Source organism: Belonocnema kinseyi, chromosome 5 (genome assembly GCF_010883055.1).
Source record: "Belonocnema kinseyi isolate 2016_QV_RU_SX_M_011 chromosome 5, B_treatae_v1, whole genome shotgun sequence".
Lineage (NCBI taxonomy): Eukaryota > Metazoa > Arthropoda > Insecta > Hymenoptera > Cynipidae > Belonocnema > Belonocnema kinseyi.
In genome coordinates, this window is record NC_046661.1 from 137,437,638 (window position 1) to 137,455,982 (window position 18,345).

At 29.6% G+C, this 18,345-nt stretch overlaps 1 protein-coding gene across 1 annotated transcript in view; it reads left to right on the top strand.

Annotated features, from left to right (window-relative positions):
* Positions 1–18,345, top strand: part of LOC117172367 — a 504,467-nt gene that overhangs the window by 87,903 nt on the left and 398,219 nt on the right. The window contains exon 2 of the mRNA XM_033360222.1: positions 176–224. Coding sequence (XP_033216113.1) covers positions 210–224 — 15 coding nt within the window. The 5' untranslated portion in view covers positions 176–209. The remainder of the gene's footprint in view (positions 1–175; positions 225–18,345) is intronic.

An 18,345-nucleotide genomic window follows, 5' to 3' on the forward strand; every position in this document is an offset into this window, starting at 1 on the left:
CCACCCTCAATGCCGCCCCTGCCTACCCCTTATTCCCCTCCCCAGCCCTTATTCCCCCTCCTTATCCCTTATTCCCCTCCCCATTCGATTAAAACAGAAACAAGAATTAATTTAAGGACAAAAACGGATTTTTAAATTTTTGCTTTACTAAAGATCTTCTTGATTTTTGTTACAGGCTCGACCAGCCGGTGACCAGTTCTTCAACCGGCATGGACAATAAAAAAGTGAGTATTTTTTGAATAATTTTATTTTTTTGTAATTTAAAAGGAAAGCTAGAAGAACTTTTATTTGTTTGGTTTGACATTAGAATTAAGATTCTAAATTAATTGGAAAATATTATGAGGTTCCGAGGAAAGGGAAAATTTATATAGTGATTTTTTTCGCTCAAAGAGCACGTTTTTTCAACTGTGGACGATGATAAAAAATTCAATTTTAAATTAGAAAAAAAGCCGAGCTTTGAAAAAACTATTGGCTTTGGTCGAGAATTCTTTTTATTTTTAGTTGAAAATTTTTTTAAATTGGATTTTCAACCAATCTATTTTTGTTTGAAAACTCGCCTTTCTTGTTAGAAAATTTTTTTGTCTGGCAATGTTTATTTTTTAGTTAAAAATTGACTAATTTGTTGAAAATTCATGTATTTTTTTGAAAATTAGTTTGTTTAAGTCTAGATGTAACTATTGCTTATTTTTGAAAATTAATATTTTTAATTATTGATTGATTATAAATCAATCTTCTTGTTTAAAAATTAATCTTTTTGATTCAAAAAACATGTCTCTTGTAGAAAATAGCATTATTATGTTGAGAACCTGTTGTTTTTTTCGGGTGAAAAATAATTTTTTGACTGAAAAAAAAACTATTACATTTTTAGTTGAAAATTGTTTTTTTTTTTTTTAGTTGAAAATTTCACTGTTTGTTTGAAAATTCGTCCCTGTCAGGATAAAATAAATTTTCTCGTTTAAAAATGCTTACTTTGCGTACAAACTTATTTTTTTGGTTAAAAGTTTATTTTTGTGGTTGCAAATTTATCATTTTTGTTGAGGTTTAATTTCTTTATTTAAGAATTTAGCTATTTATTTGAAAATTTGTTTTCTGGGATAAAAATTAGTTTTTCAAATGGAAAATGTAATCACTCCATTTTTAGATAAAATTTTTTATATTTTATTTTTAAATTTAACCATTTGTTTAAAAATCAATGTATTTTGTTGAAAATTCGACTTTTTGGTTGAAAATACATTTAATTGTTGAAAATTGTACTATTTTGTTGAGAATCTTTTTTTCGGTTCAAAATAAATTTTCTTAACGAAGAATTTAACTATTACATTTTAGCTTGGAAATTTATCTTTTTCAATTCAAAATTGAAATGTTTTGTTGAAATGTTTTTTTTTCTTGGTCGAAATTGGTTTTGATCTGAAAATTTAAGGATGCCTGTCTTGGTGAAGTCTAATAATTTTTAGTTAAAAATTCGAATTTTTTCTTAGATAATTAATAGGTAAAGGTTAATTATAATTAATTTTCCTAAACCTCCTGGAAAAATCTAGAAAAATAATGGTCAAAATTTAAAAGTTACACACAGAATGAACCTTTAAGTCTTCTCTTTCAAATGAGCCCTATAATCTGTAGAGATGTTCTCTAAAACTCGAATTATTATAAAAAATGTAGAGGCGTGCGCAATTCGAAAATCGCTGGGTTGAGCGGGACTGACGCCTCTACATTTTAAAATATAATTCGAGAAAAAATGAGATAAAATAAATTCTGGCACACGGAAAAATGTAGGAAAATTACAATAAACATTTGAAAGCTATCCAAAATAAAAATTAAAGTCTACTAAACATTTAAAATATTTCTTAGGCTAATTTTAAAGAGGAAATTTTTTATTTTATTTCACATAACATGCAAATATTTATTGTTATTTTCCTACATTTTTCCAGGAGTCAAAAATAATTCTGAATTATTATTTTTCCGGAGATATCCTCATCCTGTGTCCTCATACTCCTGGAACGAAAATTGCTCGGTTGAGCGGGACTGACGCCTGTACATTTTTTGTGATAATTCGGGAACTACTATTGATTTTTAAAGTTTCTTGGGCTAATTTTAAAGAGGAAAATTTAAATTTTATTTCACGTAATTCGCCAATATTTATTCCTATTTTCCTAGATTTTTCCAGGAGTCAAAAATTATTCTAAATTATTGTTTTTTTCGAAGATATCCTCATAATGTGTCCTCATACTCCTGAAAGGTACCACTAGTAACAAATTTATTATATAAATCCAATTTTCCTAAAAAAAATCAAATGTCTAAAATGTCAAGAAAAATACGTTCTGATATAGACGATTCTGTGAAGGACAGTTTTCGTTCAACTTCCACTTTGGTACTGCAACAAGGAAAACTTCCCAACCGGATCCTCCACAGAAGCGAGTCATCCGGAAGGATTCGGCTTGGGGGAAGAAAATAGAGAAAAGTAAAATGGAGAAAAATGCTCGAGTGGTAGACTAGAATAGATGAAAACTTTTCTTCTTTCAGGAATATGTTGTTAGGTCATGCACTTGACGAACTACTATCGATCGTAAGAGCTTCTCCACTTGGTATAAATTTTATAACGAAATTAGTTTTTATCTTTCTTGGCCGGAAATATCAATTGTATTCTATAAAAATAACTACGACAGTCTCGAAACTCGAATTTAGAATTGTCGAGACAATTTTCCCAATTTCTGAAATTCGCGGATTCTAGGATAAGAATCAATTGGTTTAAAAAAAAGATACATTTTCTGATAGAAAAAGCTCTGTAATAGTAGCAAATTTTAAAGAAATTTAATTAATTAAAAAATAAAATAATTTCCAACCGATAAATGTTAATTTTTTTTTTAATTTTCTCAAACCTTTTAAAATTCTTAAAAAGCTTCTAATTTCTTAAATCTTCAATAATCTACATTTTGTTGAAAATTTTTTGAAATATTTGAAAATATTTTAGATGCTTCTAAGGTTTCTAAATATCTTTTGATATGATTCAATTTTCCTAAAATTTGCTAAATTCTGGCTAAATAAAAAAATTTGCTTAAAATATTCAAACTCTTTTTTTTTACATATTTTGAAATTCCCAAAACTTGAAATTAATTTTATGAAATGAAACCTCAATCATTTTAAATTGCATCAGGAAAATTATTGTTACGGTTAATTTTTTTGTTTACCGGTAACGAATTATAGTTTTAATTATAGTTTTAATTATAAAACGAGATATCCACAAAAAAAAAAAGATTCTTGTAAAGTTTCGGATGTAGAAAATTCTGTTCACCTAAATGTCACGAAAAATGCCAGTACAAACTGGAGCAACAGACCCTTACATCCTAAAATCAACATCCGTGGTCAACCGAATCACTTTGTAAGAGAACAATAGTTTTTTTCTTGAGATGTTGCCCTCCGCCTCAAAGGATACACATTCTTTTTCTCAAGAATTCACTTTGTCTCATAAAAGATTTCTCGAAATTCAAGTAAAACACTGATTCTTATTTAAGATCTAAATTTTCCACGAGCTTTATTGAGGAAATGAAAATTTTTTATAGTAGTTTAAATCTCACGTATTAAAAAAAATTATTTTTTATTTATGTCTTCCTTTATTTGAGGCAAGGCTGCAAAAAGCATCAAAAAGCTTTTGACTTTAATTAGAGGAAAAATAAGAACAGGCCAATTTCATCCTTGAGGAACTTTGTGGAAGCCAATTTAGTTCTTATCGTCTTCGGGTATTTCGTTAAAAAGTTAAACCCTACTCCCCTTTTTCATTCCTTTTTCTAATTTAATAAATTTATCAAAGTAGGTTTTCCTAAAAAAAAGTTTCTCGTAGCCTGTTTAGACGCTAATTACGTTTTTTAAACCTCCCTCTGCCATAATTCCCTTCCCCTACTTTCTGTACTTTCCCCTCTCTACCGTTACCTCCCCACCCTTCACGTCACTCTTTTGTACCTCTCCTCTCCCTACTTCTTTCGCTACTACTTTAATCTCTCTTCTGCTCTCCCCTTCTCACTTCCCCAGCTAACACTTCCTTCCCCTACTTTCCTTCCCTAGCTATCACTTTTCCTCTCCCACTGAAATGCACTACCCTGCTAGCCGGAGTTTCACTTCCCTCACTTCAAAATATTTCCCGTACTTCCTCGCCCCAATTTTCTCTCACTTTATATACTTCCCTCCCCTCATTTCCCCTACTCTTCTTTCGCTATATTTCCCTCACTTCCGTTCTCTTAATTTCGCCTACCTCCATTTCGCTCATTTTCCCCTACTTCCCTTTTTTTATCCCTCCTACTTCCCATCGCTTAATTTCCCTCACTTCTATCTCTTTTTCCTAACTCCTTTCTCATTTTCCCTACTCCATTACCATTAATTTACCCTTACTTGCTCTGCTTCCTTTTTACTTATCAACCCTGACCTTAATTTTTCTCACTTGTCCTACTTCCCTTTTCCAAAAATAACTCTTCCTCCCCTCTTTAACCACCGCTCTACCCTATTAGCCCTCCTCTCATTTTCCCTTACTATCCTCATTTTCTTCCACTCATTTCCCCTTACTTTCCATATCTAATCCCCCCCCCTACAACCCCTCCTCTTAAATTTCCTTAATTCCCCTTTCCTCATTTCCACTCGATTTCCCTACTTCCATTTTCCTCATTTTTCTTTGGTTCCAATTCTTCCCCTACTTCCCCTCGCTTTCCAAACTTTCTCTCCTAATTTCCTCTCCTAGGAAAAAAGTATGACAAACCCTAAAAATAAAAAATAAATTATTTGCAACTTGATGCAAAACTCAAATATAAATTCGAATTTTAAACGAATCACTGTGAAAAATATTTTTCTTAAATTGAATAAACCGTTTCTTTAACATAATCTTTTCATTTAAAGAAAAATTACTTAAAAATGAAGAAAATCATTTTAATCAAAAGAAAAATTTTCATGGGAAAAAATGGTTCTTTAAATCAAGGAAAAGTTTTTAGTAGAAAAAATGCTGCGTAATTATTAGACACGCTAAAAGGTCTGACTATTCGATGCTCGAACTACTAGCGAGTTAAAATAATCTTTCCGATTCAAGTGAAAATGTTTTTAATTTTTTTAAATATCTAAGATTTTTTGTAAAAAGTTTAATATTTTAGTTATGAAATTTATCTCTTCGGTGGATAATTAATTAATTTATTTATTTTTGAAAATGAATTTTTCCAACAAAGAATGTATCTAATCCCGTTGAATATTCATTATTTTTGTTGTCTTCTTGGTTTGAAACTTTGTGAAAAATGTGCAATTTGGTTGAAAAATACATATCTGAATAAAAATTGGGCTATTTTGTCGAAAATTCGTATTTTTTGTTTTTTTAATTAATTTTTATAGTAAAATAATAACTTTTTTATTTTTCTTTACAAATGTATCTTCTTCAGATAAGAATTCAACCATTTCTTTGAAAATTCATTTATTTAGTTGAAAGTCCAACTTTTTCTTAGAAATCAGCTAAAAATTATTCTGGGTGAAAATTCTTTTTATTTTCAATGAAAATTAATTTTTATAACTGAGAATTTTATTATTTAAGTTATTGATTCATACTTTTAGTTGAAGTCATCTTTTTTACTTAAACGTCAAGAATTCGAATGAATTTTTTCCTTTCTTGACTGAAAAGTCTTTATTTGATCAAAATTCATCTTTTTGGTTTGAAAATTTATCTTTGTGTGAAAATTGGATTATTTTGTTAGCAAATTGTTGAAATTTATTTTTTATTAAAATATTAACTTTTTCATTTTTGGTTTAAAATTTATCTTTCTCAGTTGAAAATTCTTTCATTTTTTATTGAAAATTCATATATTTTGTTAAAAATTCGACTTTTTGTAGAAATTCAATCTCCATGTTTCAAAATTCGACTTTTTGGTTTTTAAATTCAACTCTTTTGGTAGAAAGTTGATCGTTTTGGTTGAAATGTCAACTATTAATTTTTTTATTCAGAATTCAACTGTTTGGTTAAAAAGTAAAATATTTTGTGCATATTTTAATTATTTTGTTGAAAGTTGAACTATTTTGATGAAAGATATTTTTTATTAACCATTTCAGCTGACAATTTATTTCTGGTTGAAAATTATTTTTTTTTCGGCTGCAAATAAATTTTTGAGACTGAGAATTTAATTATTCAAGTTAAAATTTATAATTTTAAATAAAAATTGATCTGTTTTGTTAAAAGTTAAACTATTTTTTTTAATTCTTTTTTTGTTAGTTAAAAATCAATTATTTTAGCTGTACATGTAACGTTTCCATTTTTGGTTGAAGATTTATCGCTTTCAGTTCATAATTTGTCTTTTTTGGTAAAAAAAAAAATGATAAACTTTTTTTTTAGAATTTAACCTTTTTCTCAAAAATTCAACTGTTTTGTTGAAAATTTACCGAAAATACGTAAATAAATTTAAAATTAAAAGATTTTAATCAATTTAAAATTTTTAAAAGATTAAATTGATGGTCTTTTACTATTACCGGGCAGAAAAATGAAAAACTAATAAGGAAAAAATAAGGGAAAAATCAGGGAATTTTGAAAATGAATTTTTTCGTTCACTCTAAATTAATTGAAGTATTTTTTGCAACTTTGTTCAATCAGTTACCGTAATTGAATTTTCCGCATGAGCCAAACGAAGCCGTAAAAAATAAAAATAAAAATAAAACCCGAATAAACTGGAAATAAAAGTCCCATGAAAGCATCCTGAATCTCGTCACTGATCTCTATAGAAAGAAGTAAGTCCGTCGAAGCGAGACGAAGCGTACGTGGAACACCGTATCTACATACATAGTGTATTTACCCGAGACGAGAGTCAGTTTGGTCAATTTTTTTTTCTTTTTTTTTTTTCCTTGGTCCCTCGACAAGAAAAGGCTATCGATATTCAGGACAATGGTGGAGTGCATTGCTCGCATAGAAAGAGAGCCAGAACACCTCTTATCGATACTGTACGTGTAGTCAGACTGGTAATGAATGGCGTCCTTTCAGGTCCCTGACGATCCCAATTTTATTCGTTTCTTTTCCTTCTCTTCCCTTCTTTTAGTATTCTGGGGAAAATCAGAGGAAAAGAATCTTTCATATCAAAAACAGTTTTTTACAAAGAATTTTGAGGTCGGGAAACAGTTGTTTGAATCACTTTAAATCCTAGCCGACTTTACCTCGTACCATACCCGATTTTACCCCCTTTCCACCCAACTTTACTTCGTACCCGAGCCGATTTTATCCCGTACTTAGCCCATTTCACCCTGTATTATAGCCGATATTACTCCGTACACTACCCTACTTTACCCCGTTTCCACCCGACTATATTTCGTACCCGAGCCGATTTTACTCTGTACCATAGCCGATTTTACCCCGTCTCATACTAAACTATACTCTATGACTCAGCCGATTGCACCTTGTAACATACTCGACTATACTCTGTAATTGAGCCGACTTTATACCGTTCCCACTCGACTTTACCCCATACCCGAGCCGATTTTACCTTCACCATAGCCCATTTTACCCCGTAACGTACTCGACATTACTCTGTAACTGAGCCGACTTTACTCCATTTCCACCCCACTCTATACCATACCAGAGCCGATTTTATCCTGTGCCATAGCCGAAATGACTCCGTACCCTACCCGATTTTGGCACGTACTATACTCGACTTTGCTCTGTAATTGAGTCGTCTTTACCCCGCTCCCATCCGAATTTACCCCACACTCGAGCCGATGTTATCCTATACCATAGCCGATATTACTCCGTAACCTACTCGACTTTACTCCGTTCTCACCTGATTTTTCTCCATACTCGAACCGATCTTGTCCCCTTCCCACCCTCCTTTACCCGATACCCGAGTCAATTTTACCCTGTGCTATAACCGATGTCACCCCGTACTATACTATACTACACTGTACTCGACTTTTCTGAGTAACTGAGTCGACTTCACCCTATTACCATCCGACTCTACCCGATGCCCAAGCCGATGTTATCCCCTACTATACTATACTATACTATACTCGACTTAACTCAGTGAGTATTAACCGAGTACCCGAGTCGATTTTACCCTGTACCATTGTCGATTTTACCCCTTAATATAGTCAGTTTTACCCCGTACCATAGCTGAACTTACCCCATACCATAGCTGATTTTACCCCTTAACATAGCCGACTTTACCCTGTTTTCACCCGACTTTACCCCATGCCAAGACCAATATTATCAACACAAAAAATTTAGTGGTTGCATTCGTAACCTTAAGGTTCAATTTTCAAACCAAGAGGATGATTTTTTTAGAAACAGTTGAAATTTCAACCTTAAAAGTTGAATTTTCGACAAAATAATTATACTTTTAACAAAACAGTTGATTTATTTACCAATTTGTGGAATTGTTAACATTTAAAGATGAATTTTAAACCATGAAGATTAATTTTCTACCGAAAGATAAATTTTCAACGAAAAATAATTTCAAACTTCTTTAACCAAGAAGATAAATTTGCTACGCAAAGACGAATTATAACAAAATAAAAGAATTTAGAACTAAATGGTTGAATTTGTAACAAAAAAAAATGCAGATAAGTTTACATCCCAAAATGGAATAGCTACATTTGTAGATCAAAAACTAAATTTTTAACCTTCCCGATTAACTTAAATTTTCTTAAATAAATCTTCTTGTTTGAGAATTTATGGTTTTGATTCAAAATTTAACTATTTATTGAAACCTTAATCTACTTTGTAGAAAATTTAACTATATTTTTAAAAATTCGGATTTTTTGGTTAGAAAATTAATTTGCTTAATTCAAAATTTAGCTATTCCATTTTAATTATTCATTTATTTTTTCTAGTTTAAAATTCTAAAATTCGGTTAAAAATTCCACTACTCGATTGAAAATTTAAGTATTTTGTCGAAAATTCGTTTCTTTTTTTGCAAAACTTATATTTTTTAACTCAAAATTTAAATATTCTACTTTTTATTGCAAATTATATATTTTTTAATTGAAAATTTATTTTGTTGGTTGAAAATTCATACAGTTTGTTGAAATTTTGACTGTTTCGGTACAAAATTAATTTTCTTATTTAAAAAATATTATTTTTTTTTGTAATTGAAAGTGTAAATTTTGTATTTTTTGTTAAAAATGTATATTTTTTAGTTGAGAATAAAATTCAACTATTTTCTTCATAATTTATGCATTTTGTTGAAAATTCCTCTTTTTCGGTAAAAAATTAATCTTCTTGGTTACAAATGAATTTTTTAAAATGAAAATTCAACTAATTGGTTGAAACTTATCTACTTTCTTGAATATCACGGAATTATGTTTAAAAGTATTCTTTTTAGTTGAAAAATCAACTGTATTTATATTTTTTGGTTAAAAATTAATTTTCCTTCTAGATTTTAATTAAAAAAGTTTAGGATTATTTTTCACTTCAGATTCATCATTTTAATTTCAAATGTATACCTGTGATTATTTTAAAATTTTAGCATTTGTTGAAAGATCGTTGTTTTTTGGTTGAAAAATAATTTTTTATTGTAAATTCAACTATTGTTCAATTATTTACTCAAAAGATCGTTGTTTTTTTGGTTGAAATTAATCTATTTGACTGAAAATTGAACTAATCCGGTTAAAGATTGATCATTTTAGTTGAAAATTAATCTCTGGCTAAAAATGTAGCTATTAATGTTTGGTCGAAAATTTTTTATTTCTATTCGAAAATTCAAATATTAGCTTGAAAATTTTTGTTTTTTAGTTATTAATTCAACCACTTTGTTGAAAATGTATGCATTTTCTTAACAATTAAAACAGTTCAAAAGTAATATTTTTGTCTATAAATTCGCGTGAATTTATAGTTTAAGTGGAGTAATCCACGACCATTTTCCGTAATCCAGAATATTCCTACTCAATCCGGAGTAATCCGGGTAATCCAGGGTAATCCAGGGTAATTCTCTCTGGAGGTAATCCGGAGTAATCCGATATAAACCGGAGCAATCCACCTCCGCTAATGCGAATTTTAAGGAATGCAGTTTGCCCCTGTGAGGAATATGATTAAGGAAGATTTATTATCTGGAGAAATAGGTAGGGCATTGTCTGCTCATAACTGGGGCGCGTACTAAGAGACAGATTGATAGACATTAGACAGATATCTAGACGGGAATCGATTTTGCAATCAAGTCGACCAATCGTTTCCGTGGTCTATCTGGAAAGTCTAACCCAACCTAATCCATCGAATTACCAACATTCTCGTCTGACAGACCGTTATGAGAGGAATCGAGCGAACCAATGAAGGAAATGGTGGAGATAAGATGTTTCTGCTGGTATGGGTCTCAGGCGTTTTGCTCCACGATTTTCAGCTTCTACTTGGGAGGAGAGAGAGAAAAAAACGAGAGATATGATATAAAGAGAGAGAAGCGAGGAAAAAAGCGAGAAAGTGGGATGAGTATAAGAGATAGTTGGGAGAAGAGAGAGAGAGAGAGAGGGGGAAGGAGAGAGGAGAGAGGAGAGAGATAGTCGAAGCCCACGTAACTCAATCTCGTGGTAAGCGCCAGTATAGACAGTTTCACGAGTTACGAGTCGATCGACTATCGGATAATGGAAGAGGTGATAGCTTCGAATGAAAACCGCTACGCTACTTTTGAGCTCCGAGAAACCTTTTCATTTCCCCCATTTCAATTACCACACGTCGGCCTTTCCTTCACACCTTGCTTACGTGATGCTACCCTTTCCTTATACAATACCCTTTATTTTCAATCATTCTACTTTCTTTACATTAGATCACTTTCAGATGGCCTGAACAGCGGAGAGAAGTTCCAGGAATTTTCTTCGAAATGGCTCAATTAGCAGATGTGAGTCTTCCACCTCCTTCTCCACTTCCTATCCCACTCCAACGCTCGAGCTCTCTGGAGTGAGCAGAGAGAAGTGGTGGTGGAAACGCTCCGCCTGGACTTTGAGTCAATTTCTTTCGCTGGAGAGATCCGACTTTCGGGTTTAACAGCAGCGAATCAGGTGTCCCATACTTTCCCTCCTTTTGCCTACTTTTCTTCATCTCACCTACTTTCCTTCCTCTTACTTTCCATTTCTTTTTCTCCCCTCAATTATCCCACTACCAATCAAATCATTTCACTTCCTTCCCTCCCACTATCTCATGTCCTTTCGTATGCATAACCTTCCCTACACACCCTCGCTTCCTCTAATTTAATAAGCCTATTTCCCCCGCACTGACTCCCCTCCACGCACTTCCTCTTAACCCCCCTACTTCTTTACATCCCTTACATCTCTTCCCCCAGTTCCCATCTTTTATTCACTGTCACTTCCCTAGAACCCCTCCCATCATTTCCCCTACTTAACTTTCCATGACTCTCCTAATTCCTCTCCCTTCACTCATCTTTATTCCCCTTTCGTCACTTCCCCTACATCCCCTCCCAGTCAAAAATTACGACGAACGAACACTTGACCGAAACTATACAGGGTTGCTACATGTGAGGGAATTCGGGTAAAGTTAGGGAATTAGAAGCTGGTCAGGGAAAGTTAGGAACTTTCAGGGAAAACCTGACAGAGTTCGGGAATTTTCCATAAACTATAGTTGAAGTCTAGGGGCCATCCACAAGTTGCGTAAGGCATTTTTCTGAAATTACGCCCCCCTCCCCAATATTCTAAGATAACTTATGATTCTTGCCCCCCCCCCCCCCACATCTAAAAATATAACTACGATTTTATAAAATTATAGAACTAACATAGATATAAATTCTGTCAATTGAGCAAACATATAGTCATTATAAAAATTTTATTATATTGTTGAAAATCCAACTGTTTTGTTAAAAATTCGATTTTCGCGGTGGTGAAAATAATTATTTTGCTAAAACATATACATTCTTTGTTGGAAATTCTTTATTTTTTTTTATTTTGTTGAAATATTTAACTGAAAATATAATTATTCTATTTTTGGCTGAACGTTTACCCTTTTTAGATAAAAATAGTGTATTTATTTTCGTTTGAATATGGAGCTATTCCAATTACTGTTCAAAATCCATACTTTTGGCAAAAAATGTATGTTTTTGGTTGAAAATTCATTTATTTTGTTAAAAATTTGACTATTTTGCTGAATATTTGTTTTTTTATTGACAATTAATTTCTTAACCTATTTTTGTCAACCAAAAATTTTACTTTTACATTTTTTGTTTCAAATTGATCTTTTATAGTTGAAAACTCCAGTATTTATTTATAAATCAATTTTATAAACTAAAAATATAGCGATTATATTTGAGCACGATATTGTTGACAATTCATCGTTTTTCATTACAAAATGTAATCTCATTAGTTAAAAAATCTAATTATTTCACTAAAATTTTCTTTTATGGTTGGAAATTTATTTTCTCAACTGAAAATTTGACTATTCTATTTTTTGTTCTAAATTGATCTTTTTCGGTTGAAAAGTCATGTATTTCGTTGAAAATTTTTCTAAAAATTCAACTTTTATGTAGAAAACTAGTTGCAACTTCAGATCTGGAAAAACAAATTTTCAAAAAGAATTAAAATTTTGACTTGAAGTGGTCAATTTCATAAAAAATTTAATTCTGATTTGAAATTTTTGTAAATGTTGATGATTTTGAATTGGTTCAAGAGATTTGCGAAAAAAATTAAATCTCAGATCTGGAAAAAAAAGATTTTCGAAAAGAATTAAATTTTTACTTAGAACGGGAAATTTTAGAAAAAAGTTCTGATTGGGAGGATCGAATTTTTTAAAGAATGATAATTTTTAATTATTTCAGAGAATTTTGCAAAATAATCCTAAAAAGAAGGGGATATTTTCGAGAAGAATTATAATTATGAGTTAGAGCAGTGTATTTCTTTTATAATAATTTTGTGTTGGACTACGCAATTTTTGAAAAGAATGACAATTTCGAGTTGGTTTAGAGAATTTAGAAAAAAAAATAATCCAGTCTGGAACAGGGAATTTTTAAAAAGAATTATATTTCTGACTTAGAAGTAGGATTTTCAAAAAACAATCTGATTCTGATTTTTAACAGGGAAATTTTGAAAATAATATATTTGAAATGGTTCAGTCGATTTTCGAAAACAATTTAACTTAAGATCTGTAAAAAGGAATTTTAAAAAGAATTACAATTTTGACTTAAAACAGGAAATTTCAGGAAAAAATCTGATTCTAATTTGGAACAGGGAATTTTTTTAAAGAATAATTTTTTATTTTGTTAGGGATTTTTCGAAAAGATTTTCCAAATGAATCCCATAAATATGAGGTTATTTTCGAGAATAATTAGAATTCTTACTTGGAGCAGTGAATTTTCTTGTTGGATAATTGTTTTGGGCTGGAAATGGAATTTTTTAAAAAGAATGCTAATTTTGAGTTGGCTCAGGGAATTTTCAAAAAAGTTTATAACTGAGATCTGAAACAAGGAATTCTAAATTTGAACCAGGAATTCTTGAAAAGGATGATAATTTTGAGTTGGTTTAGAGAATTTTCGAAAAAATCTGATTTTGGTCTGAAACATGGAATTTTTAAAAAAATAATTATTATAAGTTGGTTTAGGGAATTTCCAAAAATAATTATAATTCTTAGCTGAAACAGTGAATTTTCTTGTAAAATGATAATTTTGATTTATAACAGGAAACTTTTCTAAAATAATGATAAATATGAGTTGGTTTATGGAGTTATAAAAAAAGAAGGTATAATTCAGTTCTGGAATCGGGAATTTTCAAATATAATTAGTTTGTACTCAGAAGAGGGAATTTTAGAAAAAATCTGATTCTAATTTGTAACAAAAGGTTTTAGAAAAGAATGATAATTTTAGTTGGTTTCAAGAATTCTCCAAAAGAATTGAAATTCCGACTTAGGTCCTGAAAAATTAAAAACAAAAGACCAGGAAAATTAAAAATTGTCCCTGGAGAACGTGGAATTTAAAATCGACCATCTGGTAGAGAAATTGATAATTAATGAAATTTTCTTTCAATTTAAATAAAATCAACTTCAACTTTTCTTAGTGAATTTAAAATGTCAAATTTGGAATTTGGATCCATTAGAATGAAAGACTATGTTGTGTTAGTAAGGATACAAAAAAATCGAATAATAATTTAATAAATCTTTTCCGGATATAACCGATATCAAGTTTACTGAGGAAAACAAGTTAATATTAATGTTCCCTATATTGTGCTTTATTACATAAAAGTTTAATGGAGAGAAAGTTGAAGAAAATGAGAGGATGGGAGGAAAAGGAAAATGAGTTTCCCAACAGATTTTTTTGCTGAACGCTACTTTTTTGTCCTTTTACTTTCTTGTTGTTCTGGCTGGCAAACATAATATCAGGCGAAATTATGCAATATCGTCCTAAGTAGCTTGCTCCTTCTTCCTTCTTTTTCTACTTTTTTAAGAATTATGTCGAATAATTATTGAAGAAAATTGAAAAGTTTTGGGATATTTTTAAAATTTCGAAGGTATTTTCAAGAGCTTTTAATTTAAAATATTTTAGGGAATTCTAAAAGATTTCAAGGTATTTTTTATTAATTTTATTTATTTGAAGGGATTTCAATACGGAAAGATTTTACCGGACCTATAATCTTTTAATATATTTGAAAAGATTTTATTTCTTTTGGTTAGAAATTTGCAGAGTTTTCAAAGATTTGAAATTTTTTGAATTCACCCCGAATTTTTATTAATTTTCCCCTGAATTCTTTTAAATTCTGCTGAATTTTGTTCATTTATTTTAATTCTTCTAAATTTACTCAATTCTACTTAAAGTCAATGGATTTTTTCTTCATATTTTTGAATTGTTTTCAATTCACTTGATTGCCTTTTAAATTCATCTTTATCTTTTTTGAATTTCATTGAATTCTTCTCATTACCCCTAAATTCTTCTAAATTATCTCAAATTTTACGGAAATAAATTGATATTTTCGATTTATTTTCAATGTTTCCAATTCATTTAAATCCTTTTGAATTGCTTTTTAGTCATTAGTCTTTTTTATTATTAGAAATGAGCAGGGTTTCAAAGATTTTAAGTTTGGAATTCAAACGGAATTCTTATTAATTTACTATGAATTCTTCTAAATGCTTTGGAATTCCGTAGAATTTTTTAAATAAATATTAATTCTTTTAAATTTACTAATTTCAATGGATTTTTTTTCAAATTATAAATTTACTGAACTCATGAAGTTTTTTTTAAATTAAACATTTTTGTTTTAACTCATTTGAATTTTCTTAATTCACTTTAATTTTTTATGAATTTCATCAGATTATTCTCTTTTCCCTTAAATTCTTATAAATTCATTCCAATTTGACGGAAATCAATTGAATTTTCTTGATTTTTTAAATTTATTCCAGTTTATTTAAATTGTTTTGAATTTATCTTGAATTATTTTGAGGTCTCATACATTTATCCTGAATTGGTTTATTTATTAGATTATTTTTTGAAATTCCACGTTCTTAGTCAAAATTACAATTCTTCTTGAAAATTATCTGTACCAAATCTCAGTTATAACTTTTTTTGTAAATTCCCTAAACCAACTCAAAATTATCATTTCTTTTTTAAATTTCCGTCTTCTGAGCCAAATTGCAATTCTTTTCAAAAATTCCTGCTTTTAGAATGGAATTTTATTTTATTTTCTTGAAAATTTCCCAAACCAACTCGAAATTATCATTCCTTTCAAAAATTTCTTATTACAACACAAAATTATTAATTAACAAGAAAATGCATTGTTCCAAATCAGAATCAGATTTTTTTCTTAAATTTCCTGTTTCAAGTCAATTTTGTAATTCTTTCTGAAAAGTCCTTTTTCCTGATATAAAGTTTAATTTTTTTTTGGAAAATCACCTGAACCAATTCAAGAATATAATTGTTTAAACAAATTCCCTTTCAAAATTAGAATCAGATTTTTTTTTAAATTTCCCGTTTTAAATAAAAATTGTGATTCTTTTTAAAATCCCTTGTTCCAGATCTCAATTATAATTTTTGTTTGAAAATCGCCAAAACCAATTTAGTCATTATTTTCAAAACTTTCAACACAAAATTATTATCGAACAAAAAAATCCACTGCCCCAAGTCAGGATTATAATTCTTCTCGAAAATATCCTCTAATTTTTGGAATTATTTTCGAAAATCTTTTTGAAAATTCCCTAAAACAATTAAAAATTATAATTCTTTTAGAAAAATTGCTTCTCCAAAGAAAAATCAGATTTTTTTTCTTAAATTTAACGTTTTGAGTAAAAGTGATCATTCTTTTTGAAAATACCTTGCTTCAGACCTCAAGTTTAATTTGATCGAAAATCGCATGAACCAATTCAAAATTACAATCATTTTCAAAAATTCCCTGTTCCAAATCAGAATCAGATTTTTTTCTGAAATTTGCTGCTGTAGGTCAAAACTATATTTCTTTTTGGAAATCCCTTGCTTCAGATCTTAAATTTAATGTTTTTTTTAAATCGCCTCTACCAATAAAAAATTATTATATTTTCAAAATTTCCCTGTTTCAAATCAGAATCAGATTTTTGTTTTGATTTTCCGTTTTAAGCCAAAATTGTAATTCTTTTTGAAAATTCCTTGTTCCAGATCTCAATTATAATTATTTTTTTAATCGCCAGAGCCAATTTAGTCAAAATTATAATTCTTTTTGAAAATCCCTTGCTTCAGATCTTATATTTAATTTTCTTCGAAAATCGCCTCCCCCAATAAAAAATTATCATTATTTTCAAAAATTCCCTGTTCCAAATCAGACTCAGATTTTTTCTAAAATTTGCTGCTGTAGGTCAAAATTATATTTCTTTTTGAAAATCCCTTGCTTCAGATCTTAAATTTAATTTTTTTTCGAAAATCTCCTCTACCAATAAAAAACTATAATATTTTCAAAGATTCCCTGTTTCAAATCAGAATCAGATTTTTTTTATTTTTCGTTTTAAGTCAAAATTGTAATTCTTTTTGAAAATTCCTTGTTCCAGATCTCAATAATAATTTTTTTTTTAAATTGCCAGAACTAATTTAGTCAAAATTATCATTCTTTTTGAAAATCCCTTGCTTCAGACCGTAAATTAAATTTTTTTTCGAAAATCGCCGCTGCCAATAAAAATTATCATTATTTTCAAAAATTCCCTGTTTTAAATCAGAATTAGATTTTTTTTTATTACCCGTTTTAAGCCAAAATTGTAATTCTTTTTGAAAATTCCTTGTTCCAGATCTCAATTATAATTTTTTGTTTGAAAATCGCCAGAACCAATTAAGTCATTCTTTTCAAAAATTTCAACACCAAATTATTATCGAACAAAAAAATCCACTGCCCCAAGTCAGAATTATAATTCTTCTCGAAAATATCCTCTAATTTTTGGAATTCCTTTGGAAAATTCCCTAAAACAATTAAAAATTATAATTCTTTAAAAAAAATTTCCTGCTCCAAATCAGAATTAGATTTTTTTCTTAAATTTAACGTTTCAGTATCATTATTTTCAAAAATTTCCTGTTTCAAATCAGAATCAGATTTTTTTAATTCTCCGTTTTAAGCCAAAATTGTAATTCTTTTCGAAAATTCCTTCTCCAAGATTTTAATTATAATTTTTCTTTGAAAATTCTCTGATGCAATTTGTAATTACATATAAATTCTTCGAAAAATTTTCTCTTTTGAATCAATATTATAATTTTTTTTAGAAAATTCATTGTTCCAAATCAGAATTATAATTTTGCTCGACGCTATAATTTTTTTTTTTTTAATTCCTTGTTCCAGATATCAATTATAATTTGATTTTGAAAATTCTCTGATTCAATTCAGAACTGTGGGACAGTAGTACGAAGAAATGCTGTTATTCTCTGATAATACAGATTCCTTGAAAAATTTCACTTTTTACACCTGGCGTAAATATGCTAGTATTTCTGAAAAACGATTCTTCTCTCGATCTCTCCTCTAGTAGCTTAATGGGAAAACACCCGACCGGCAATCGGAATACGCGTGGTTCGATTCCCAGCGGAGCGAAGATCAGTTTTCAGAAAAAATTGTACTCAAAAAGTTAATATAAAGTCATTTTGAAATCTAAGTCATGGTGTGAACAGAAAAAACTTTAATTTGGAACGTAGAAACGGTTTAGAAACTTTCTGAAACAGAATCGAACCACAATTGGTTTTAGTTGGAGGAATACGAACATTAAAAGCAATTCAATTTTTGTAGGGTTTCCAAAGAGGAAAACTCAGAGGAAATTGTAGGGGAAGTGGGTGGAAATGAGGAAAGATTAACTAGGGTAAGTAAGAGTAAATGAAAAGGTGGGAATAAAAGTTGGGGAAGTATGGCTAGTTAAAGGGAATAAGAGGGGTGGATAGGGAAATGAGGGAAATTCTTATAGGGAAAGTGTGGGAAGGGAAATGTAGGAAATGAGGGGGGGGG